General features: G+C 51.9%; 1 protein-coding gene across 4 annotated transcripts in view; it reads left to right on the forward strand.

The window, feature by feature from the left end:
* plxnb3 (plexin B3) overlaps nucleotides 1-24,966 on the forward strand; it is a 39,356-nt gene that overhangs the window by 5,778 nt on the left and 8,612 nt on the right. For 2 of the 4 annotated variants that reach the window (XM_028009957.1, XM_028009960.1), the window contains exons 2-19: nucleotides 7,607-7,667; nucleotides 17,052-17,495; nucleotides 17,607-18,339; nucleotides 19,424-19,603; nucleotides 20,682-20,810; nucleotides 20,900-21,000; nucleotides 21,103-21,235; nucleotides 21,321-21,480; nucleotides 21,550-21,658; nucleotides 21,795-21,900; nucleotides 21,994-22,110; nucleotides 22,337-22,450; nucleotides 22,519-22,609; nucleotides 22,757-22,926; nucleotides 23,000-23,151; nucleotides 23,235-23,340; nucleotides 23,435-23,571; nucleotides 23,654-23,830. In XM_028009957.1, the coding sequence (XP_027865758.1) occupies nucleotides 17,068-17,495; nucleotides 17,607-18,339; nucleotides 19,424-19,603; nucleotides 20,682-20,810; nucleotides 20,900-21,000; nucleotides 21,103-21,235; nucleotides 21,321-21,480; nucleotides 21,550-21,658; nucleotides 21,795-21,900; nucleotides 21,994-22,110; nucleotides 22,337-22,450; nucleotides 22,519-22,609; nucleotides 22,757-22,926; nucleotides 23,000-23,151; nucleotides 23,235-23,340; nucleotides 23,435-23,571; nucleotides 23,654-23,830 (3,143 nt within the window). In that variant the 5' untranslated portion in view covers nucleotides 7,607-7,667; nucleotides 17,052-17,067. Of the gene's footprint in view, nucleotides 1-7,606; nucleotides 7,668-10,536; nucleotides 10,716-17,051; nucleotides 17,496-17,606; nucleotides 18,340-19,423; nucleotides 19,604-20,681; nucleotides 20,811-20,899; nucleotides 21,001-21,102; nucleotides 21,236-21,320; nucleotides 21,481-21,549; nucleotides 21,659-21,794; nucleotides 21,901-21,993; nucleotides 22,111-22,336; nucleotides 22,451-22,518; nucleotides 22,610-22,756; nucleotides 22,927-22,999; nucleotides 23,152-23,234; nucleotides 23,341-23,434; nucleotides 23,572-23,653; nucleotides 23,831-24,966 lie in introns of those variants that run through there. The other 2 variants (XM_028009958.1, XM_028009959.1) reach the window with 2 other exon arrangements.

Raw genomic sequence — 24,966 nt, forward strand, 5'->3', positions numbered from 1 at the left:
TCTGTCTGTGAATAGTGAGTTGTGCTATTTAAGTAAGTAGTCTATGATAACGATGCTAACAACAAGCTAACTCATGTTATTTCTATCAGCTTGGATCTGCCGGTAAATTTCTGTAAGTTTCTGTAAATAAAATTCATGCTGGAGTTGGACATTAATGTTGAGTGGTTGTAGGTCAACGATTCGCTCTGATCTACAGAAACCTCCATGTCCGTCTCTGGACACCAATATACTTCGACAGACATGAACCATGTGGGGGAACCGTTACAGCTCACTGTGACTGAATGGCTGGGGAGGTTATATTTAATTTATTTAGCTTTTTCTTTAGCATGAAAGTCCCACTAAATAAACATGATCTTTTCTGTCCATGACTTGGCACTGAGCTAGCTGCTAACATTAGCATTCTGAGGACAACCAAGCTAGGGCATAAAAATAATATATCTTGCCTTACATATGAATGCTGGTCTTTCTAAGTAACTGTCCAATAAAATATCTGAAAATACTATTTAAACGATGCGATCGTTGCCTGTTAGAAAGTGGCTGCAAACTCTGGCGTCGTTAGTTTCTGCACCTCCTGTTTTTAGCTGTAGATTGTTGATCCATTTTTCTGGTAAGATTTTTTAAATTAACTCCCTTGTGACCGACTACCTTCGAAACAAAAAATAACCTTTATCTTTCTCTCTATTAGAACGGCTGGAACAACCGTACAGGACTCAGACTGTAGACATTTTAATGCTGGATCAGCAGAAATAAATGGGCTCCATTTACTTCCAGCCCTCCAACTGCACTGATGTTGGTGCTACGTCATCTGGAACCCAGCAATATAGTAAAAAGAATTGGTCTAAGGACAGAGCCCTGAGGAACTCCATCAGTGTGAGGCAGATTTCTCGTTGACATGAACAAACTGGGCAGCAGCAGATTGTTTTTCCAAGTTAAGTATGACTCCTTCAGATATGATGAGCGCCATTTTCTCAAATTTCCTGGAGTTCAATCACCAGCTGATTCTCTGGATCATAACCGGTTCAGTTCTGCAGAACCAGACCTGCTGTTTGTATTTCTGAGAGGAAAACTCACAAAGACGAGAGCCGGGGAGGTGGAGGAGGTAGATTAGGGTGGGGTCTTCACGCCGATTAAACACACACACACACACCCATCTCAGTCGAGTGGAGTGTGAATAAAGCGTCCTTGATCTGAACCAACTGCTGAGCCCCCCCTCTATTCTTAAAGTCGCCCACCCCCATTCCTAAAATTCCCCCCAACACACACACACACACACACGCTTATACACACACACACACACCCTCCCCCTGCGTTTCAGATCACACACACACACCCAGAGTGTGTTTTAGCTGGAGGAGATATTAATAATCCATAAAGAAGCTGGTTTCTCTCAATTGCTCCCAGCGGACCCTCAGCAGCTGTCTCACTGGTTCTGGACCGGTTCTGGATGGGTCTTATCAGAACACATTGAAGCTTTGTTGACACAGAGTTAATGAACGGTGAACAAACAGACGAACGATTCTACTTCCTGTTTCCTCACCTGGAGAAAGGAGTGGAGAGTTTAACCGGATCCGATCCGGTTCTGGATCAGTTCTGGTCCCAGAACCTCTTCCAGCTTTTCTGTGAACTTTGTGTTTAAACTGAGGATCATCAGAGACTCAGACAGTAATGGATCAGAACCAGACCGGGACGAGGTCGGGTTCTGGTCCTTTGTTTTCCGGTGAGGTTCTGACCCGGCTGGAAAGTCTCAGCAGTGATTTGCATCCCGTGAGTCGTCCTCTGTCCAGCAGGACGGTCCGTCCCCATGAGACACAGCGTCTCTTTGTGTCTTTGTGTCCCGCCGCCTGCAGTGAAAGAGGAAGTTCCTGACAAAGAGCCGCTGTACCGACGGCTGCTCCACTTCCTGACCCGAAAACAGCCAGATACCCCCACAGACACCAGAACCCCCCACCGAAACCAATCCCCCCCTCCCACAGACACCAGAACCCCCACACCGGGACAAACCCCCCCACCCAAACCAAACGCCCTCTGACACCAGAACCATCTTTTTCAAAGTGTCTATTTCAAGTTTTCTAGGTTTTATTATGTCATCAAAGACATACCTGGAGTGTCACCTTGACAAATTCTCCAGTCTCCATGGCAACCATTCAGCTGTTAAAACGCCTGGGTGGACCTAGCCCCGCCTTCAAGGCGCAGCTCCGCTCCTTCACTCTGCTCCTTCAGACTAGCCAGCAGCAATTAGCAAACAGCTGAGGTCATTAAAGGAGCTGCTGCTGCTCAGAGCGATGCTGGTAAAAACATAGAGGAGCCATGTTGGATGACTTCCTGGAGGCGGAGCTTCAGAAAGAGCAGAAGTTTTTAGATTTAATTCCGAATCGCAATAAATGAGAATCACGATTTTTGTGTGACTCAATCTTGTGGCGCCCCCTGCTGGCCGGACTCGGACCCAGACCTGGGGTCTCGTCCAGGATCTGGGTGGTGATCTGGTCTGTGCAGGTGAAAGGTCAAGCTCTGGATCCACCAGATCCCTCAGGCAATTATCAGGAACTAACGACATTCTGAAGAACCATTTACATCAAAATGTTTCAGACTCCGGAACCGTTACCGTGGTAACATGGACAGAGCCATGTTGGATCCGGGAACCATGGATGTGGTCAGTTCAGCAGACATTGCCATGGCAACCTCAACAGACAGTAACCGCCTCATCTCGTGTGCTTCTGTAGATTATGGGATGTTTCATAAACGGACCAGTTACAGAACCGGGCTGGTTCCTATGGGTCCGGTTAGTTCTTCAGAACCATGTGACGGACTCGGCGAGGTCGGTCCGGTGATGAAGAGCGTCTCCTCTCTGATGATTACGCTTCTCGCACATTTGGACCCAGTGAGAACTGACCCCAGTTGACATCTCAGCTTTGTTAACTGCTGAGGGACTGAAGGTGGGGGCATTAAGGGTCTCTGAGCTGCTGTTTGGAGTCAGTTAACACCCCTCCACACACACACACACACACACACACACACACAGACACACACACACAGCCAGAGCTCCTGCTGCTCTAAATGCACTGTCCCTTTAAATGACGGCTTGGTGCAGATTACAGGCGAGGGAATAATGTCGCTGCATCAGGCTGATGATCACCCTGCGCTCCTCAGTGCGTGTATAATTGGTATGTTGCAGTGCAGCTGTCTCCATTCACCAGCTTCAGTTTCACCAAACTTAGAAACACTTAGACTCCTCAGGAACCCGGTGTCAAGGGGTCTGGCAGGTTAGTACCGATCTGACGAGTCGGTACCAGTACAATCAGAGAAACCGGGCTGATGTTTACCTCCACTGTGTTAGTTTGATCATGTGATGGAGATGCAGTGGAGGATCGTGGGCAGTGATGTCTGTGGTTCTGGTTGGGTCCAGATCGACCAACCTGGACTCATCTGGGACAAACAGAGATCCGTTTAAATTCAGAACCAGAGGAGTCCAAACATGTTCAGGTTGTCGTGGTAACAGTCAATACAAATTACGGACAGGTGAGGCAATGCCTGCAGGTGTGAACTTTATCTGAGATCAGAGGGGATGTGTTTCCATCCATCCATCCATCCATCCATCCATCCATCCATCCATCCATCCATCCATCCATCCATCCATCCACCCACTTAACCGGGGTCGGGTCGTGGAGGTAGCAGCTTAGGAAAGGAGGCCCAGACTTACCTCCCCAGCCACTAGTTCCAGTTCCTCCAGGGGAATCCCAAGGCATTCCCAGGCCAGCCGAGAAACTTTTATTTTTTACCCCTCCTAGGGGTCTTTTGTGGGCTCTAGTGTCCCTTATATGAAAGTAGACTGACAGGAAATGGGGAAGAAAAGAGGGAAGACACGTGGCAAACACCATCGGGCCCGAGAGTTGAACCCGCGACGGCCGCGTCAAGGACCCAAGCCCTTCAAACATGGGCCGCGCCACCCCCTACGCCACCACGACACGCCCGCCAGCCAAGAAACATTGTCCCTCCAGCGTGTCCTGGGTCTTCCCCTCCTCCTGGTGGGACCTGAACTCCTCACCAGGAAGGCGTCCAGGAGGCATCCTGACCAGATGCCCCTCAACTGGCTCCTCTCAATGTGAAGGAGCAGCGGCTCTACTCTGAGTCCCTCCAGGATGACTGAGCTTCTCTCTCTAAGGGAGAGCCCAGCCATCCTATGGAGAAAACCCATTTCGGCCGCTTGTATCCTCGATCTCATTCTTTCGATCACGACCCAAAGCTCATGACCATAGATGAGGGTGGGAACGTAGATCGACCGGTAAATCGAGAGCTTCGCTTTCTGACTCAGCTCTCTCTTCACTACGACAAACTGGTACAGCGCCCGCTTGATGGCAGATGCTGCACCAATCCGCCTGTTGATCTCCCGCTCCCCTCTTCCTCCATTCGTGAACAAGATCCCGAGATACTTGAACTCCTCCACTTGGGGCAGGACACCGCCCCCCCTGACCCGGAGAAGGCACTCTACCCTTTTCTGGCTCAAGACCATGATGGCCTCGGATTTGGAGGCACTGATCCTCATCCCGGTCGCTTCACACTCGACTGCGAACTGCTCCAGCAAGAGCTGCAGATCACGACCCGATGAAGCAAAAAGCAGAGATGAGATCCTAAGGCCACCAAATCGGATCCCCTCAACACCTTGGCTGGTCTAGAGATTCTGTCCATGAAAGTGATGAACAGAATCGGTGACAAAGGGCAGCCCTGGCGGAGTCCAACTCTCACCGGAAACGAGCCCGACTTACTGCCGGCAATGCGGACCAGACTCTGACACCGGTCATACAGGGACCTGACAGCCCGTATCAAAGGGCCCGGTACCCCATACTCCTGGAGAACCCCCCACAGGGCTCCCCGAGGGACACGGTCGAACGCCTTCTCCAAGTCCACAAAACACATGTAGACCGGTTGGGCGAACTCCCAGAACCCTCCAGGACCCTGCCGAGGGTGTAGAGCTGGTCCAGTGTTCCACGACCAGAACCAGAACCACCCTGCTCTTTCTGAATCCGAGGTTCGACTATCCGACGGACCCTCCTCTCCAAGACCCCTGAATAGACCTTGCCAGGGAGGCTTTAGAGTGTGACCCCCCTATAATTGGAGCACAACCTCCGGTCCCCCTTTTTGAACAGGGGGACCACCACCCCAGTCTGCCAATCCAGGGGAACTGCCCCTGATGTCCATGTGATATTGCAGAGTCATGTCAGCCAACACAACCCTACAACATCCAGAGCCTTAAGGAACTCCGGGCGGATCTCATCCACCCCCGGGGCCTTGCCACCAAGGAGCTTGTTAACCACCTCGGCGACCTCGTCCCCAGAGATTGGAGAGCCCAACCCAGAGTCCCCAGGCTCCGCTTCCTCAGTGGAAGGCATGTTGGTGGGATTGAGGAGGTCTTCTAAGTACTCTGCCCACCGGCCCACAACGTCCTGAGTAGAGGTCAGCAGCACACCATCCCCAGTATAAACGGTGTTGGTGCTGCACCGCTTCCCCCCCTGAGTCGCCGGATGGTGGACCAGAATCGCCTGGAAGCCGCACGGAAGTCTTTCTCCATGGCCTCTCCGAACTCCTCCCATGCCTGAGTTTTTGCCTCAGCAACCACTGGAGCCGCTTCGCCCGCCGGGACCCATCAGCTGCTTCTGGAGTCCCACAGGCCAAAAAGCCCCAATAGGATTCCTTCTTCAGTCTGACAGCATCCCTCATCGAAGGTGTCCACCAATGGGTTCGAGGGTTGCTGCCGCGACAGGCACCGACAACCTTGTGGCCACAGCTCCGATCGGCCGCCTCGACAATGGAGGCACGGAACATGGTCCACTCAGACTCCATGTCCCCCACCTTGTCATTCTGTCGAGATTCTGTCAAGGTGGGAGAGTTAAAGCTCCATCTCACGGGAGACTCTGCCAGACGTTCCCAGCAGACCCTCAACACGTTTGTGCCGCCAGGTCTGACCGGCTTCCTCCCCCACCACCAGAGCCAACTCACCACCAGGTAGTGGTCAGTGGACAGCTCCGCACCTCTCCTCACCCGAGTGTCCAAGACATACGGCCGCAGATCCGATGAAATGATGACAAAGTCAATCATTGAACTGCGGCCTAGGGTGTCCTGGTGCCAAGTGTACATATGGACACCCTTATGCCTGAACATGGTGTTCGTTATGGACAATCCATGATGAGCACAGAAGTGCAACAACAGAACACCATTCGAGTTCAGATCAGGGGGCCATTCCTCCCAACCACGCCCGTCCAGGTCTCACTGCCTACGTGAGCATTGAAGTCCCCAGCAGAACAAAGGAGTCCCCAGGAGGGGCACTCTCCAGTACCCCCTCTAGGGACTCCAAGAAGGGTTGGTAATCTGAACTGTCGTTTGGCCCATAAGCAGAAACAACCCTGAGGCTACCCTCTCATTCACTGGGGTAAACCCCAACGTTCAGGCGCTGAGATGGGGGGCAACCCGCCCTCAGCCACCATCCATCCCACACTGCACCTGACCCCTTTGGCCACTCCCACAGGTGGTGGGCCCATGGGAAGAGGGACCCATGTCTCCTCGTCTTGGGTGACCCTACTAGGGTTATGGAGCCCCGACAGCATAGCTGCTAGTATCATTGGGACACTGAAACCCCTCCAGCACAATAAGGTGGCACTCCATGGAGTTTACATGTTTATGTTACTGTGTGTGTGTGTGTGTGTGTGTGAGCTCTGCAGATTCCAGCTGTGGATTGTCTGTTTGCAGCATCAGATTAACTGCAGAGATTAGTGAATGAAGGAAGGCAACCTAATCTGTCCTGAGTGTGCGTTACTGTGTGTGTTACTGTGTGTGTTGCTGTGTGTGTTACTGTGTGTGTTACTGTGTGTGTTGCTGTGTGTGTTACTGTGTGTGTGAGCAGCTTTAATGGGCATTAAATCACTGGGTGGCCTATTTATCAGCATCAGTTTCTGCAGAAGAAATAAAATTGGTTCTGCAGTGATCTGATCAAAACCTGCAGGGTTCTGGTTCTGTCTCTGAGGGTCGGTCCATTCTGCTGCAGAGTCCAGTCAATGTTCTGACACAGTTTGACCCGGTTCAGCTTCCTGCTGCTAACATGAAAGGTTCTGTCAGCTGCTGATGCAACAGTGTGGACTGGACCGGACAGGTCAACCGGGTCGGTTCAGAGATGATCTGTAGAACCGTCTGGACGGGGATCTTTGGATCAGCTGGTTCTGATAAACTTCCTGTTGCTACAGAGAACCAAACCAGAACCCATCAGAACCAGAACCGACCTGCAGCAGCTGCATCCTCATTAAACAGCCTCTTGGTCGTCATGGTGATTGATGAGTCGGCACTAACGAGCCGACAGGAAGTGATTCATGGCGTGACCTCACAGGCGACCTCGAAGGCAGATGGAGACCGGACCGGGCTGAACCGGACCCCTTCATGACCTGCAGACAGTTGTCCAATCCGATCAGAGGTTCTGAAGTTCTGATGCAACCCAAAAAAATCGGCAGAGTAGATTCCAGCCGGGTCCGGGCTGCAGTTTGGTTCTGGTTCTGTTTGTAGACTCTGGGTTTGTCTCAGAACCGGTCTGGAACAGGAAGTGATGCGTGTCTCTGTGTTCCTGCAGGAAGCGCCCCCTGATGACGAAGGCTCCTTCTCCTCCTCCTCAGGTCTCCTCGTCTCAGCAGGTGGGTGGTTACCGTGGCAACGCGTGATGTCACTACGACAAAGTCTTCCTGTTCTGTGACATTCTGATTCCTCTGACCCGGTCTGCTGGTTCTGGACTTCGACTGGTTCTGTTCACTGTAACATCAGGTCATCTCTAACAAAGCAGCTGCAACTGGATCAACCAGAACCGACCCAGACTGACCAGAACAGAACTGGGTCAGGATGGAGCTGTTCACCTGGCTGCCGGGTTCTGACTGACCAGAACCTTTAAGCTCAGCTTCCTGGTTCTGGTCCAGAGTTTGTTTTCAGGTTTTTGGCCCCAGATGGACCAGAGGGAATCCAGACCCAGAACCAGAACCAGCAGCTGGTTTCCAGATCTTCTCTTTGTCAGACCATGTGACCCGCAGCCTGGTTCTGATTGGCTGCCAGGCTGTCAGCTGCAGCTGGTTCTGATCCAGACTGATGACTTTAATAAAGCTCAATTAACCGAGGGCTTGGTGTCCCTCCTGGGCCGCCGTAGTTCCTCAGCAGCAGCAGAGCGACGAATGGAGCTGCTTGATTGGACGTTCCCGTTTCCTCCCCAATTACTGAGCGTCACCTTTAACCCCGCACCCCCAACACACACCCTCCCCCACATCAACACCGCACCTCAACGAGCCGTTCACGCTCCGCAGAGCCCCAACACACACACACAGGAACACACACAGAGTAACACACACACACACACTCCACAGCCTTTTCACTCGTCTTTCACTCTTTGTTTCCCCCAAATACCTGAAACACTCAGACACACCCACACATCCCGTAACATCAGGTTAAAACTTAATGTAACATATAATTTATATGATTTATAATTATATGATAATTTGTTATAACATAATGATGTAGTTTAATATAACATAATAGAATATATTCTAATTTTATGCACAGAAATTTTCCCATTTTGAGAAAATAAAGGATTTTTCTTCTTCGCCGGTTCTGGTTCTGGTCCAGTTAGTGGGCAGTGAGCCGTTTCTGGCAGGATCCGGACCCGGCTGCAGCTGGACTCTTCCTCTAGTTTGCAGGTGGCGCTAGCAGGCTGACAGTGCTGACGTCAGAGGGAATATTACCCATGATGCATCAGTAGGTATCGAAGTCTCGCAGTAGAAACTTGATGAAAACAGGAAACAGTTTTTATGAAAAAGAGTCACTGCGCTAACAGGGAGGATAATTTATGGACGCAGTGAATGCTGCCATCCACTGGTGGCTCTGTGCCTTACCAGAGGCACCAAACTTGGAAAGGACTCTCTCTGCTCCATGCTAGCTAGCCACCAGCTAGCCACCTCTACTTCCTGTTCATTACATCTGATGAAGTTTTGCTCGCCTGGTTGATTCTCTCTAAACCTGTAGATGGAAACACGGTAATTAGCATTTTACCTTAACAACGTTTTAAAATTCACATGACAGTTGGAAACATAGTAGCCGGAGGACACTAGCGCAGTTAGATGGTACGTCACTATGACGGCCTGGGCCCTGATTGGGCGTGGTGTCCATAAATGAAGCTGATTGGCTGTTTCGGGAACCAATCATGTGACTGGAGTTGTGACGCGCTTCAGTTGCAGCGCTGAAGGAGATCCTCCACCCGCAGAAACAAAGATGGCTGACAGAGACGCTACGTTGAGTCCAGAGCTCATCGTGGAGTTGGGGTGGGGAGGCAGCTGAGTGTGTGTGTGTGTGTGTTTCCCTAACTCTCTGCAGACTGAATTTAAATGCGACGTTTCAGACGCTAATGCCGAAATCTGCAATCGCCTCATGGACGCCAGCTGCTGCGTCCTCAACTGTCCTGCTGTTTGTGACTGAGACGCTCCAGGCCCAAACCCGGTTCTGATCCGGAACAGGATCAGGACTCTGGGTCAGGGTGGTTGGGACCCTGTGTGTGTGTGAGAGAGAGAGTGATAAATATTGCATGAGGCTCCTGATGCGACGTGGACAAACACTCCCAGCTGAGCTCACACACACACACACACACACACACACGATTTACCGGCAGTGTGTGTGACAGATAAGATGACTAAACACACACTCTCTCTTCACGTCACATTAAACATTCGGCGGTTACCGTGACAACCTGAACTCTTACCTGCTGGGACCTGTCAGCTGTGAACCAATCACATGGCAGAACCTTCTCACCCGCCGGTTCAGAGCCGACTGGACCCAGATGGGGAACCAGAACCAGAACCAGGACAGGTGTTCAGGTGAGGGGGGCGGCGGAGCCTGAACAGTACCTCAGAACCCGGGTTTAGTCAGACAGATCAATCAGCAGAACCATGAGCAGGTTCTGGGTTTCTGCATGACTCGGACCTGGTTCTGATTGGTTTAGACTGTTCCTACTGGGTCAGAACTGGTTCTACTGATTTTGCTGGTTGGAGCAGCTGAACCAGTCTGAGGGGTGTGGTCGCTGACCCCCCCATCTCCTGTTAAATATTAATGAGTTGGCCCCGCCCCTCGTCGCTAAGCCCCGCCCCCTCTATCTCCTAGAACAATGACAGCTGCTCGCACGCCCTCTCCCTCTCTCTCAGTCTGTTGTTGGAATGAAAACGCGTCGGAGGTGAGTCTCTCTCTCTCTCTGTGTGTGTGAATGTCTCTCGCTCTGATTGGTCGGACTGACAGCCGCCTCGTTAACGAGCTTCTGAGGTAATTAGTGATTCTGTGGGCTTTTAATCTGAAAGGTTGTGGAGCATCCAGCCAGCCGGTTAGAGAGGAAGAACAACAGAACCAGGGAGGTTCTTGTTGGACCTCTTTGTGCTTCAGTTTGTGGCATGTGGACCCGCTTTTATTTTGAAAGGTCAGCTTCAGCTCTCCGTGTTCTGCTGGTTCTGGTGGTTCTGCTGGTCCTTTGTTCTGCTGCAGAGACGAAGCGGAAGCAGCAACAGGAAGTTGTCATGCTGGTCTCCAGGAAGCGTTTCCTGGAGGAATCCGAGAAGCGGTCTAGGTGTGAAGCTGAAGACTTCCTCTGGCAGCAAACAAACAGAACTTCAGAGACGGCCGCTCTGAGCCGAGGAGCTCATCAGAACCGAACCGAACTAGAGGTGAGTCTCCGGATCAGAACCTGCTGCAGGCCGGTCCGTTTCTCTGATGGTTGGAGGTTCGGTACATGCTGATATTTCATTTTCCAGATTTTCACACACTCCTTCTTGTTCAGTCTGGACCGGGACCCGATCCGGTCCAGATCCGGGTTCTGACAGCAGTAGAACTTCCTGGTTCTGTTCAGCTTCTTTTACAAACATTGGAACGAGTTCACTGAGCAGAACGTCTTTGTTTCAGTTCAGAGGAAAAAAACGACGGAGAATGTTTCTGTTGTTTTGTGGTTGTCACGGTGACGGGTTACACAAAGTAAAAACATTTTCATAAAAGTTACAAAGTGCAGCTGGATCTAACCAGGACTTGGACTAGGACCTGGACCGGTTCCTCCGCTTCCTTCAGGGCTGACAGTACAGAGTTCTGGTCCACATGGTTCTGGTTCTGGATGGAGTCCAGAGTTCTCAGTGTCTTCTGGTCTGATAGTCTTCCTCGGGTCTGAGCCTCTTCCTCCACCAGGTTGGTTCTGGTTCTTCTCCAGTAGGAGAACCTGATGTGATGGAACCAACAGAACCTCCAGAATGCGCTGCTTTAGCCTCATGGTGCTGCAGGTGTGGGCGGGGCTTTGAAGGCTCCTCCTCTTGCTCTCGTTGACGTTCTGCAGATGGAGAACCAGAATCGTTCTCAGGGTTCTCCTCTGGTCCATATTCAAAATTTTTAACCCGGATCTTAAACCTGGTTCTGGGATTGGCGCCGTTTTGTGGTTCTGCTGCATCATTCCCCTTTGACTCCTCGGTGTGTTTGTTGCCATGACGACCATTCAGGGAGCATAATGGGATGGGATGTGGGCGCAGCAGCAGAACACGTTCAGGTGAGCTTCTGAGAGGTCAGAGGTCAAACACCTGGCGATACCTGACGGTTCACCATCCGATGGGCTGCAGGGGGCGCCAGAGGCTCCAGGGAAATGGCGGCAATGTGCCGAAGCCGGATGATGAAAAACGAGGCGGCGCAGATCACACACACACACACACACACACACACACACACACAGAAACACAGTCAGTGTGATCAGAGCAGAAAGGTTGATGGTCGTTAATAATATTGCTGCTGATTCCATCACTGACTGTCTCTCTCTCTCTGTGTGTGTGTGTGTGTGTGTTTCTCTCTCTGTGTGTGTGTGTGTGTGTGTTTCTCTCTCTGTGTGTGTGTGTGTGTGTGTTTCTCTCTGTGTGTGTGTGTGTGTTTCTCTGTGTGTGTGTGTGTGTGTTTCTCTGTGTGTGTGTGTGTGTGTTTCTCTGTGTGTGTGTGTGTGTGTGTGTGTTTCTCTGTGTGTGTGTGTGTGTGTGTTTCTCTCTGTGTGTGTGTGTGTGTGTGTGTGTGTGTGTGTGTGTTTCTCTGTGTGTGTGTGTGTGGGTGTGTGCGGTATCAAAGTCTTGTAGTTATTAATATTTCATGTCTGCAGTGATCAGTATTCAGTCTGTGGAGCTTCAGAGCCGCAGCAGCTGCAGAGAACTGAAGTAACAGAACCAGAACCAGTCGGTTTCTGGTTCTGAACCGGGGTGGTGCTGGTCCTGTTGGTCCAGAACCAGAACCCTCCTTCACAAAATCCAGGGACCGGTTCTGTTCCGTCTGACTGGATCCAGCTCCAGAGGTTCTGAGGTTCCACATCAGCATGACGGTTTCTATCAGGAGTTCTGGTTCTGATCCGGGTCTGACCTGGTGAGTCCAGAACAGGAGCTAGAAAACGGGCCGGTCCGGTTAGAATCACCAGTCTCTGCAGGAACTGGACGGGACCAGAACCTTCATCCTCTCTCAGAGGTTCTGGTGTTTATCCTGCCGGGTCCTGAGGTCCGATCCAGAAACAGTCGATGGTTCTGAGTTCAACTCAGAACCAGAACCTGAGCCAAGCAGGTGGGAACGCAGTCTGATCCGACCGGAACCTTTTATCCGGTTGGCTCCAGAACCGCTCTTCCCGCCGAACCAGGTCGCCTTCAGACGGCTCGTTGCGCTCCTACTGGAGCGTTCAGCGTCGCCACGGCAACAAATTAACTTCCTGTCGGGACCCTGATGATGGCGCCGCGTCGATCTGAAGACATTTAGGAAAACGACTTTTCCTTCTGTGACGGAAATCCTGCTGAGCGTTAACGTGTTTATGTCCAACAGCCAGAACACACACACACAGAAACACACACACACACAGAGACACACACACACACAGAGACACACACACACACAGAAACACACACACACACAGAGACACACACACACACAGAAACACACACACACACAGAAACACACACACACACAGAGACACACACACACACAGAGACACACACACACACAGAAACACACACACACACAAACACACACACACAGAGACACACACACACAGAGAGACACACACACACACACAGAAACACACACACACACAAACACACACACACACAGAGACACACACACACACAGAGACACACACACACACAGAGAGACACACACACACACAGAGACACACACACACACACAGAAACACACACACACACAGAGACACACACACACACAGAGACACACACACACACAGAAACACACACACACACAGAGACACACACACACACAGAGACACACACACACACAGAAACACACACACACACAGAGACACACACACACACAGAGACACACACACACACAGAAACACACACACACACAGAGACACACACACACAGAGACACACACACACAGAGACACACACACACACAGAAACACACACACACACACAAACACACACACACACAGAGAGACACACACACACACAGAGACACACACACACACAGAAACACACACACACAGAGACACACAGACACACACAGAAACACAGACACAGAAACACACACACAGAGAAACACACACACACCGCGGACGGTGGGTGGAGTATTGATATGTTATTGATCGATTACTGTATGGTGAATGTTTTGCCTCCTCACTGCTTGAACTGGACCTGCTGCTGGGATTTGATCCAGAACCAGAGGGAACTGGGTCCCTCTGGTTCTGGATCTTCTTTGGTTCCTCCAGCAGCCCAGACCATCACACCACCACCACCGTGTAGCTAGCTTCAGTCCGGGTGGAACCGGACCAGAACCCTCCGTAGCGGTGCACTGCTGTCTCCTCAGAACTTTGTCGTCCTGACGGGTCTTTGAGTCCTTATGGGTCAGAAGCTACAGCAAGTTTGGGATACGAATCTCTGTTCTGGTCTTGGAAACGTTCCATGGAAGCCATTTTCTGGTTGAGTGGTTCTGGTTCTGGTGGGTCGGCCTCCTGTTCTGGTTCTGGTCCAGGTGTGGATCAGTTAGCCCAGGCTGATCGTTTATCTTCAATAGTTTTTAATAACCCAGTCGCTGCGTTTCCATTGGCTGCATAAAAGCACAATTTGACATTTGAAAATGAATTTGCTAAATGGAAAACACACCGATGCTGTTCGCTGGGTCGGGTTCTGAGGTTCTGCAGAGATCCAGTCGGTTATGAAGAATAGAATCAGGAAGGGACGAGGACATACTCTGAATCTGGTTTGAAGCCAGTTCCAGGGGGAAAACGACCCAGAACTGATCCAGAATCGGTTCCGGAGCAGGTCCAGAAACCGGTACTGGATCAGCAGCAGCAGTGGAGCAGCTCCTCTGACTGAAAGTAGGACGAGAAGCAGAGCAGAGGGAGGGAGCGCCGCGAGGGAAGGACAGGAAATGAACAAAGAAAATGAAGAGCAGAGGAACACGCACACACACTCCGTTCAACTCCACGGGCTGCGGCGTGTGTGTGCGTGGGGGTGAGCGTGCGTCTGTGCGTGTGTTTCTGCTCTTTGAAGAAGGAGTGAACGAGTCGGCAGAAAAACCACAGAGATAATATGTGGGTGGAGGTGTGTGTTAGTGTGTGTGTTAGTGTGTGTGTTAGTGTGTGTGTGTTGGGGTGTGTGTGTGTGCCTGAGGTGAAGCAGCCTGTAATCATCACCTCTCTGTGATGAAAGCAGCCGTCGCTCATTAGCATACGGCTGAAACAAAAGCTGAGTTTAGAACAAACTGCTGCGATTAGCAGAGTAAACCGCTTTGCTGCAGCATCCAGCGTTACCGTGGCAACCAGAAGCACCTGGAGCTGCAGCTCCTCTGGCTCTCTGCTGCTGGTTCTGGTTCCACCCCTTCCTGTTCTGGACCGGGGAACCGTTCAGTCAGAACACAACCTGATTTGCTCCAGAGGTTCTAGATGGTTCTCCGGGTTTGGTTCTGGCTCTATCAGGTCAGGTTGTCCGGATGTTCTGGACTGGTTCTGGTTATGTTGCTGGTTCGAGTTCTGCAAAAGAGAAAAGATGACGGAACGTTCTGGAGGAACTTTAGGAGTTTGGTTTGTTGATGCAGCTTCTGGTTCTGAAGGAAAGTCCGTTTGGACCCGTTTGCAGTTGGATTCCAAGATCAGTTACTGTTGGGTCAGGAACCGGCACAGAACCAGCCTGGGATTAGAACCAGCAAACTTCATCCCAGAGAACTGGGTCTGTTTTCCTGAGAAGCTGGAGGATCAGAACCGAATCCGTTCAGGTGCTGATGGAGCCTCACGGTTCCCTCAGGTTCCTCCAGGTGCGTTCAGAACGTCGCAGCCTTCCAGGTTTTTGCCTCTCTGCGTTTTTTTAGAAGAGAAAGTTCTAGATGGAGTCGGGTTTCCCTCCTCTGCTGCTGTTTCCCACCATGAGCGGCGCCACCTACAGGCCGGAACCCAGATCCGTGTTCTGGTTCCAGCCGGGACTTTGCAGCCGGTTTTGATCTGGTTAACACTTCTGGTTCTGCAGGAACACCAGAACCAGTTTAACCCAGTTTAGCCCCCGGCTCTGAGTCCCATAACATCCCCGTTTGAAGCGTTGCTGTGGAAACGGGGTGGTTGCCATGGCGACGGGGCTGCAGTCAGACGGAGAAGCGAGTGAACGAGCCGCAGGGCTCAGCCTCACCTGCTCAGGTGGATCTCCTCATGTCCTATTGGAGGCGTGAAACATCGCTGTGGCGTCACGGTTCTGATTGGGTTCTAATTGGGTTCTGCAGAGACAGAGCCAGTGGCCGCTCAGACTCTGTGGGCAGAACCGGTCCAGCTTCAGAACAGAACCGCTGGTTTAACAGATTGATGCAGAACACCGACTGATCTGCAGGAGGGAACAGAATCAGAACCGGTTCGGATCCGTCTGGTCAGCTGGTTCAGTGATCGGATATGTTGAAGAAAACTCTGGTGACTGGCTGTCACTGATCTGGTTCTGATGGGTCAGAAATTCGGTCCTGGTTCCTGAGGCCTGGTCTCGGCCTGCTGATGGCTCCGCCTTGTTTCTGAGGTCACATGACTGTAGTAACCATAGTGTTCTTAAAGCGACACTAACGCTGTGACAGATTGACTCCGCCCCCAAAGACACTGAAAACGAACCGACATTTTAGCAACAGATGATGATGATGATGACGACGATGATGGTAATGACGATGATGATGATGATGGGGGATTTTCTGCCATAACTGGAGAGCACACATTGTCAGTCTGAAAGCAGGATTCGTGTTTTTCTTCTCAAAACTTGAGATGCTTGAACTCCAACCTTTAAAATTCACTCTGCTCAAAACTCGTCTCTCTGCTCCGAACAAATCTCCGCCAGCAAACCTCTCTGCTGGCTTACGAATCATTTTCTGCTCGCACTTGGAACAGAAAAGTACCGTCACCTGGCAAGCTCTCAGCCAATAGAATGCAAGTGCTGTACTGGGTGCGTTTGTTTCCTTCTAGTGGGTGAGCCAGCGTTCCCTCCCTCCCACCTCTGTTCTCCCGCCTGGCCAATGGGAGTCAGAATTTGAAGTAACAAGGGTTGCCATAGCAACCGGTGAGCATTGATCGATAGCTACTCAGCTTTATGTGATTTGTTTGCAATGTGGACACAGAGTAAAACGGGTCTGCTCTGCTCTGACTATTGGTGAAGGTTTGGTGTTATTAGCTAATAGCTGCTAATAGCGGCTTTCGCTGCTTGCTCAGGTCAGACAGGCTGCGGCCCGGCTGCAGAGCGCAACCTCTCAGCTATTGGCTGAGAGGTTGCCAGGTGACTGTACTTTTCTGTTCCAAATGCGAGCAGAAAATGTTTTGCAAGCGAGCAGAGACGAGTTTTGAGCGCGAGGAGAAAGGTTTGAGAAAGCAGAGTGAATAGTTTGGAGTTCAAGCATTACAATTTTGAGAAGAAAGACATGAAGTCCTGCTTTCAGACTGACAATGTGTGCTCTCCAGTTATGGCAGGAAAATGACTCCATAGATAATGTCCAGCCTTCATCCCTCATGGTGTCTCCTGTTCTCACCTGTTGCAGGTAAAGAGGAGCTGCCATGTTGGCCTCCTCCATCTCCTTCTCACTCCTCCTCTTCCTCCTCCTCCTCCTCCTCCCTCCTGCTCACCCTGCTCACCCTGCAGACGCCTCCATGCAGTGGGTGAAGCTGGAGGGCTCCCCCCTCTCCCACCTGCTGCTGGACCCGAGGGCGGGGCAGCTGTTTGTGGGCGGAGTTGACCACCTGTATCAGCTGACCTCTGACCTAAAGGTGATGTCACACGTTAAAACCGGCCCTCTCCTGGACTCTCCGGACTGCCTCCCACCAATCGTTGCTCAGGACTGCCCCTCGGCCACGCCCACTCACAACCACAACAAGCTGCTGCTTCTGGAGGCGGAGCCATTGGCGGGGGAGGAGCCAGGACCGGGGGCGGAGCCAGGAAGCCTGATTGTCTGTGGTTCACTGTTCCAAGGAATCTGTGAGAAACGGTGAGTCCCAGTCTGGTTCTGGTTCTGGTTCCACTCTGGTCAGGATGAGCAGTTGAGTGTCCAGATTAGTTTGGTGACCTCTAACCTCAGCCTGGTCTCATGTCTCTGCAGGAGTCTGTCCAACATCTCTCAGCTCATCTACCGGACCTCCAACCCCGTTGACACTCAGTACGTCGCGGCCAATGACCCTCGGATTTCCACCGTCGCCGTGGTGATAACCACCCGGAGCAAACAGGAAGTGGGCATGGCCGGTGGCGAGCTGCGCCTCCTGCTGGTCGGTCGAGGCTACACCAGCCGGGGTCCTGGAGACATCCCACCAATCACAACGCGGCGCCTGCACCCGGTGGCTCCGCCCCGCAAAGCCTTCTCCCAGGAGGAGGAGCTCGGAAAACTCGTCGTGGGAAGTTACTCCGAATACAACAACCACTTTGTGAAGGCTGTTGCCCACGGCGACCACGTCTACTTCCTGTTCTCGCGGCGGGACATGAGGCACACGAAGGAGTACAGGACCTATGCCTCGCGGCTCTGCGCCTCCGACCGCAGCTTCTACTCTTACGTGGAGGTGCCGCTGCTGTGCCGCGGTGGCTACAACCTGGCTCAGGGGGCGTGGCTAGGAGACCTGTCAGGTACACCGGCACTGTTTGTCGTCATGGCAGCAGGGCAGGCGTCCACGCCCATAGCAACAAGCCGCTCGGCGCTCTGCGTTTATACGATGAAGGACCTGGACGCCACGATGCGGCGGGCGCAGGAAGTGTGCTACACGGAGGGAGGGCTTGATAGTAGCGGGCAGGAAGAGGCCTACATCGAGTACGCCGTGTCATCCAAGTGTCTGAAACTCCCGAAGGTAAAAACCGCCACTCCCCCTGGTGGTGAGACTTGAAAACTTCGTTTATTACAGCCTTCATAAACCTGTTTTCTAAAAACCGTTTCAAAGCTGAAACCAAAAACTGCAGTGTGGATAGTAATTGTTAGCTTAGGGTTAGCTTATGCTCTTATTTTGAAGTGGGTGAAGTTTGTTTGCAGCATTGCCGTTTCCTCTCCACCTGTTCTGTACCCAGAAGGCATCTGTTATACAGTGAACAGTTTAAAATCTACCTATGAACTGCATGCTTTCTGACTGAGTGGAGCTAATTGTTAGCTTCGTGCTTTAGCTTTTTTGCTATATTTAAAAACTTTTAGTCTACCCATAACCTACTGCAGCAATTGATGTTTATCCTGTACCCACAATGCATTGCCGAACAGTAATCACCTTAAAATCCAGCTATGTCCTGTTGTTTTTTCGACCGAAGCTCTGGCGGGGTTAGTTAGGCAACATCAGCAGAGTGAATCGTCTGTTCCAAAGGATCATGGGAGAAATGGCTCCTGGTCTTTAGCCAAAGACTAAAGAGAAATCCTCCAACACTAAAATCCTCCATCTTGTTTCCATCTGGTGAAACAGGAAGTTGCTCTCAGGGTCTTCAGAGGTTTTTGTGTCGTTTCCTTCAGTGGTTCTTGGTGCAGCGCCCCCACAGACCAGGAGGGGAACAGGTTGGTTTGGGTCAGAACCACAGCAGCTGGAGGTGGAGCAGGTGATGGAGTTCTGGTTCCAGTAGAACCGGGTCGACCGGACCATCAGGAGGAAAACAGCCTAAAGATCATTCAGTCTCTTCCTCCTGGTTCCTCCGATAGCTCCGCCCCCCTGTGTTAGCTCCGCCCCTCTGTCCCATGAGCCAGGATCTGTCAGCCCTTCAGCCTCCTGCTGCTCTGCTGGGGGTGAAACTGCAGACTCTGAGGCAAGCTGGTGGCCTGGGATCATCTGCAGCAGCTGCACGGATCATCAGACAGCTGCAGGCCAATCTGACCCAAATACAGCACTGTGTGTGTGTGTGTGTGTGTGTGTGTGTGCACATCCACATGTAAACATCATGTTGTGTCTCTCTCCTCTGAAGGAGTCTCTGTCTGACTACCCGTGTGGGGGGGAACACACCCCCAACCCCATCGCCAGCGCCGTTCCCCTGGGAGTCCCGCCCACCGTCACCCTGAACACCCAGCTGACCTCCGTTACCGCAGCAACAGAGGCCGGTCACACCATCGCCTTCCTGGGAGATCGAGACGGACGTCTGCACAAGGTGAATACACACAGGGTGGCGCCGTAGAGTCACTCGATCAGGTGACCCCAGAGGCCACCGTAAGGTTCCTCGGGTCTCCAGACGGAGGTTGCAGCTCTTTTGCTGCCTCTGCGGTTCGGCGGGGGCTGGAGGCTGGGAGTCTGACTGGGGGTCTGTGAGGTGCAGCCGTCTTCTGTACGGTACGGCTGAAGGATGGTGGACGTTTCAGGCCTGGTGGATACGATATTGACTGAACATGGACCAGTAGAACCAGTAGAACCAGTGGAACCAGCAGTTGAGTGGTTCTGGTTCTGGGGGTCTCCTGGATCAGAACCATGCCATGGGTTCCTCAGAGACAAGCTCAAAAGATCCAACAACTTTACTGAATCATTCAGCCTGACCAGAATCCTGAGAGCCGGTTCTGAAGGTCCAGAAAACCCGTGTTCATCCTTACACACACACGCCAACACCCGCCCACACACCCCCACACGCACACACACATCATGTATTATTGATGAGTGGCTGCAGGCGGCTTTGTAACCTGCATATGTGTGTGTGTGGTGAACAGGTGTTTAGCTGGGGGGCGGGCTCTGGGAGCGTTCTCAGGCTTAAGTTGCTGATTGGTTATTGCTGTCCCAGGTGGATTGTGGGTACTGATGCTGCAGGACGACCCTGAAGGGTGTTAATGAGCTCAGCTTTGATTCGGCGTGTTAATTTTTAATCACACACTCTGCTGCTCCGTCTCCATCACTGATTGGTAACAGAAACTCCTGCCGGCTCCTCGCTCCCTCGCTCATACCTCACATCCGGCGGATGTCGTTGTCATGCCAACCTGCACCGTTTAATGAGGTGAGCTCCAGGATCTGGAACGATGGGATCCAGCCGGTCCAGAATCCGGGTGGCTGTGACATCACAGCGCCCCAGGCAGAGTGTGAAACACAGAAACGACAAGAGAAGAAGAAAATTTGATCGTTAGATTTTCTGTTCTGGTCAAACTTTGACTTTTTGTAGATGAATTTCTCTCTTTTAAAGTTTTTGCAGCTCACCTGTGAGCGGGTAGAGGGTTCTGTTCAGGACTAACGTCTCACCTGTGCCGCAGGTGTTGGTGCGCCCCGACAGGTCTGGCCATCTGTACGGCAGCCTGTTGGTGGACGGGGGCGGAGCCATCGGCGCCAACCTCCTATTGGACGGGAGCCAACGCCACGTTTATGTTTTAACCGACGACCGGGTGAGAGACGCGTCCGTCCCGCTGTCCCTCTGCTGTCCCCGTTTCCCTGTCAGTCCAGTCAGGACATTCGCTTCCTGTCTGTGTCCCAGGTGTCCAAGCTTCCCGTGTCGTCCTGCGACAGACAGACAGACTGTCTGTCCTGTCTGTCCATCAGAGACCCGTACTGCGGCTGGTGCGTCCTGGAGGGACGGTAAGCCTCTCTCACCTGTTCTGTCCTTCACGGTCCTCTAGCACCATCTGATGGATATCAGGGGAACTGCAGACATGTGTCCTCTGTCTCTGTGGTGTCCAGGTGTTCCCGTAAACATGAGTGTGAGCGCCACCTGCTGGACAACCACTGGCTGTGGAGTTTTGAACGGACCAATCAGTGCATCACGGTGCGGAGCCTGCAGCCGGCCAATCAGAGCAGAGATGAGCAGACCCAGGTGAGATGGACTGACTGGGAGCAGTGGGAGCTAATTGAGCCGGGTTCTGGTTCTGGTTCTGTACCTCGTCCTCTTTGTCTCCTAGGTAACCATGTCAGTCGTCCAGCTGCCTGTCCTCCAGGGGGCAGAGTCTCTGTCCTGCGTCTTCGGGAGCCTGCCTCCCCAGCCGGCCGTTGTCATGGGAACAGAGCTCACCTGCCAGTCACCTGCGCCGGAGCTCCTCCCCCCCATGCCATCCAGAAGCGGTGAGCGAAGTTCGCCTGCACAATTCCCCGATGCTCCGACCTGCTGCTGAATGACCTCTGACCCCACAGATCACATGGTCCTGCCCGTGTTTCTGATGTTTGGTCACGTGACCGTCGCCATGGGAAACATGACCTTCTACGACTGCGGAGCGGTCAGCCGACTGAACCAGAGTTCCCAGTAAGAGTCCAGTAGCTGCCACAGCAGGAGAGGAAGAGGAGGATAGGGGTGATGATGATAGTGATGAAGATGATGGTAGTGATGAAGATGAAGATAATATGATGATGAAGGTGATGAAGGTCTCTCTGTATCTCAGGTGTCTTTCCTGTGTCGGATCCTTCTGGACCTGCAACTGGTGTCCTCTGGATCAGATCTGCACCCACAACCACAGCTGCCCCAGGAAGCTGGTCCTCCACCACAATGTGAGACACCTGTCTGTCCACCTGTCTGTCCACCTGTCTGTCCACCTGACTGTCCTCCTGTCTGTCCACCTGATTGTCCTCATCTCTCTCCAGGACTCTCCTGGTCCCGGTTCCTGCCCTCTGGTCTCGTCTCTGAGAGGTTCTGCCTTAGTGCCCATGGGCCTGAGCACCACTATAGTTCTGGAGGGGCGGAACCTGGACATCTACCAGGTGAGCCCGTTTAAAACCTTCAGGTCCAAACTGATCAGAACCTGCTCAGCTCCACAGCAGATCCGGACTCTAAGGTCCGGGTCAGGTTCTGTAGGAACTGTCAGGTCCAATCTCCATGGAAACCAGGACTGATGTGATTGGCTGGTGGTTGATTAACTGAGCTGTTAGCTGTTCAGTTAGCTTGCAGACGTTCCTCAGGTGTGTTTCTCTTTGTCCCGCCGTCCAGGACGAAGCTCAGTACGTTTGTGTTGTTGAAGTTGAGGACGTGCAGCTCAACCTGACGGCTGCTGTGAGGAAAACCGAGGACAACACACACATCTTTACCTGCAGCCCCCACCAGGTAACACACACACACACCTGCAGGTCCCTCCCTCAGTTCAGGTTCCTGAAGCTGCGGTGTGTCCTCAGTTTCAGTACCGCCTCAGCCAGCTGCAGTATTCTGCTGCCATCTACCTGCGCAGAGGACAGCGACGCATCGATGCATCACCTGGACTCAGACGTAAGGAACTCACCTGCTGACCCAGTTCTGTAGAACCAGAACAGATTTTTACAGGTTTCCAGTCATGATCCGTTTCAGATTATCGGACCTTTAGGTTCTGGTTCCGTCGGTATTGGACCTGACGGATGTTGGTCATTTTTTCTTCAGTCCACCTGTATGACTGCTCAGCCGGCCAATCAGATTGCTCGCAGTGCAGGGCGGTGCCTGAGGAGTACAGCTGTGTGTGGTGTCTTGGAAGCCCCGCCCCCAGATGTGTTTACAGCCAATCGTGCTCCAGCTCACCCGCAGACACCTGTCCGACGCCTCGGATCACACAGGTGAGTCCTCCCACTGGGCGTGGGTACGCAGAAGTCTTGTTGCCATGGAAATGTGTCACCGGTCTGTCTGCAGGTGCATCCTGTGACCGGACCTGTGGAGGGTGGAATCCTGGTAACAATCACAGGATCCAACCTGGGCACCAGGTACCAGGACGTGGTGGGCGGAGTCAAGGTGGCAGACGTCCCGTGTGTGGCTCAGCCTGAAGGATACCAGATCTCCACCAGGTAGACTCACCTGACTGGACCTCAGTTAACACCTGGCTGCTCACTGCTCCACCTGTCTTTACCTGCCTGCTCACCTGTGTTAGGGTCGTGTGTGAGCTGCAGAGCAGTGGGAATTACCGGGTCGGGAATGTCCAGGTTACCGTGGGAACCACTCCACCTGGCCGATCGACCCAGATGTTCACCTATCAGGTGAGACGGCAGGCGCGGTGCGGTTCTGTTCAGCTCTGCTGGTTCTGACCTCAGGCCCGCGGACCAAAGTTCTCCTGTTCTGGTCTCTCCCCAGAACCCTAAGCTGACTGGTCTGGGTCCAGATAAAGGCCCGGTTTCTGGAGGAACCAAGCTGACCATCAAAGGCCAACAGCTGTTGACCGGACAAACATCGGACCTGACCGCCTTCCTGGACCAGCAGCACTGCTTCATGTGAGTTCTGACCGGGTCTGCTGGGACCGGTGGTACTTCCTGGTTCAGTTTGACATGTCTCTGTTTTTCTGTGTCCTCCCAGTTTGAATGAGGTGACCGATTCCCAGTTTGTGTGCAAGACCAGTTCTAGTAATCGGACCGGACCAGTTCCGGTTCGGGTCTTCTTTGGTAAAGCTAATCGGACCGGTCCTGATCTTACCTTTCATTACCTGGATGACCCCGTCATCACCAAAGCTACACCTGCAGAGAGCTTCTATGCGTAAGGACCAATTACTCAAAGTGACGGCATAATTATGCTACTGCCACAAACAAACTGCTATTTTCTATAAAATGCAGAACTTTAAAATATTGACAGATTGTTGCTCAATGTTCATTTTTGACTGGTAATTTTGTACCATCTTCCACTTAGCAGAGAGGGGAGCTAACATATTAAACATTACATTTATTGTAATTTTTCACTCAACCACAATATGCCAACAGATTGTACAGTTTGTAATCCTTAAGCATAAATTAGCAGATGTAACGGCAGTAAATCTGACTTTATGTGACATTTACGCATAATAAGGTGAACCAACCTGAAATGCAGCAGCAGTTAGCTGCTAAGCTAGCATGCTAGCGCCAGAATGCTAGCACAGTGCAATCAGTCAAGTCTGTCACAATGTGCTGGCAAAGCTTTCATAAATAAACTGGGAACCGTAGATAAAACCGAAATATACAAGTACAAAGAATTGCTTATGTACATTAATGCATAAGCATTAATGTAACATATTGTAACACAACAATGCTACAATAAATAAATCATCTTACTTTATGGCTGAACCAACTTTAAATACACAAGCAGTTAGCTGCAACTAGCATGCTAGCGCCAGTTTGCTACCATGGTAGATTTATTTCACTCTCAGACATAGCTTCCATTAAACTGTTTGATGCAGTAAGGATACATGAGAAAAGAAAACTTTAGGGGAATCATATCCATATAAGGTGGACATTAGCAACCCGTATCCATCCATCCATCCATTTTCTGTTCACCTTTGTCCCTAATGGGGTCAGGAGGGTTGCTGCTGCCTCTCCAGCTACGTTCCGGGCGAGAGGCGGGGTCACCCTGGACAGGTCGCCAGTCTGTTGCAGGGCAACACAAAGACAGACAGGACAAACAACCATTCATACACACAAACACTCACACCTAGGGAGAATTTAGAGAGACCAATTAACCTGACAGTCATGTTTTTGGACTGTGGGAGGAAGCCGGAGAACCCGGAGAGAACCCACGCATGCACAGGGAGAACATAGAGACTCCGTGCAGAAAGACCCCGGCCGGGAATCAAACCCAGGACCTTCTTCCTGCAAGGCAACAGTGCTACCAACTGCGCCACTGTGCACTCTAGCAACCCGTAA

The sequence above is a fragment of the Xiphophorus couchianus genome, chromosome 24 (genome assembly GCF_001444195.1).
Source record: "Xiphophorus couchianus chromosome 24, X_couchianus-1.0, whole genome shotgun sequence".
Taxonomy (NCBI): Eukaryota; Metazoa; Chordata; class Actinopteri; order Cyprinodontiformes; family Poeciliidae; genus Xiphophorus; species Xiphophorus couchianus.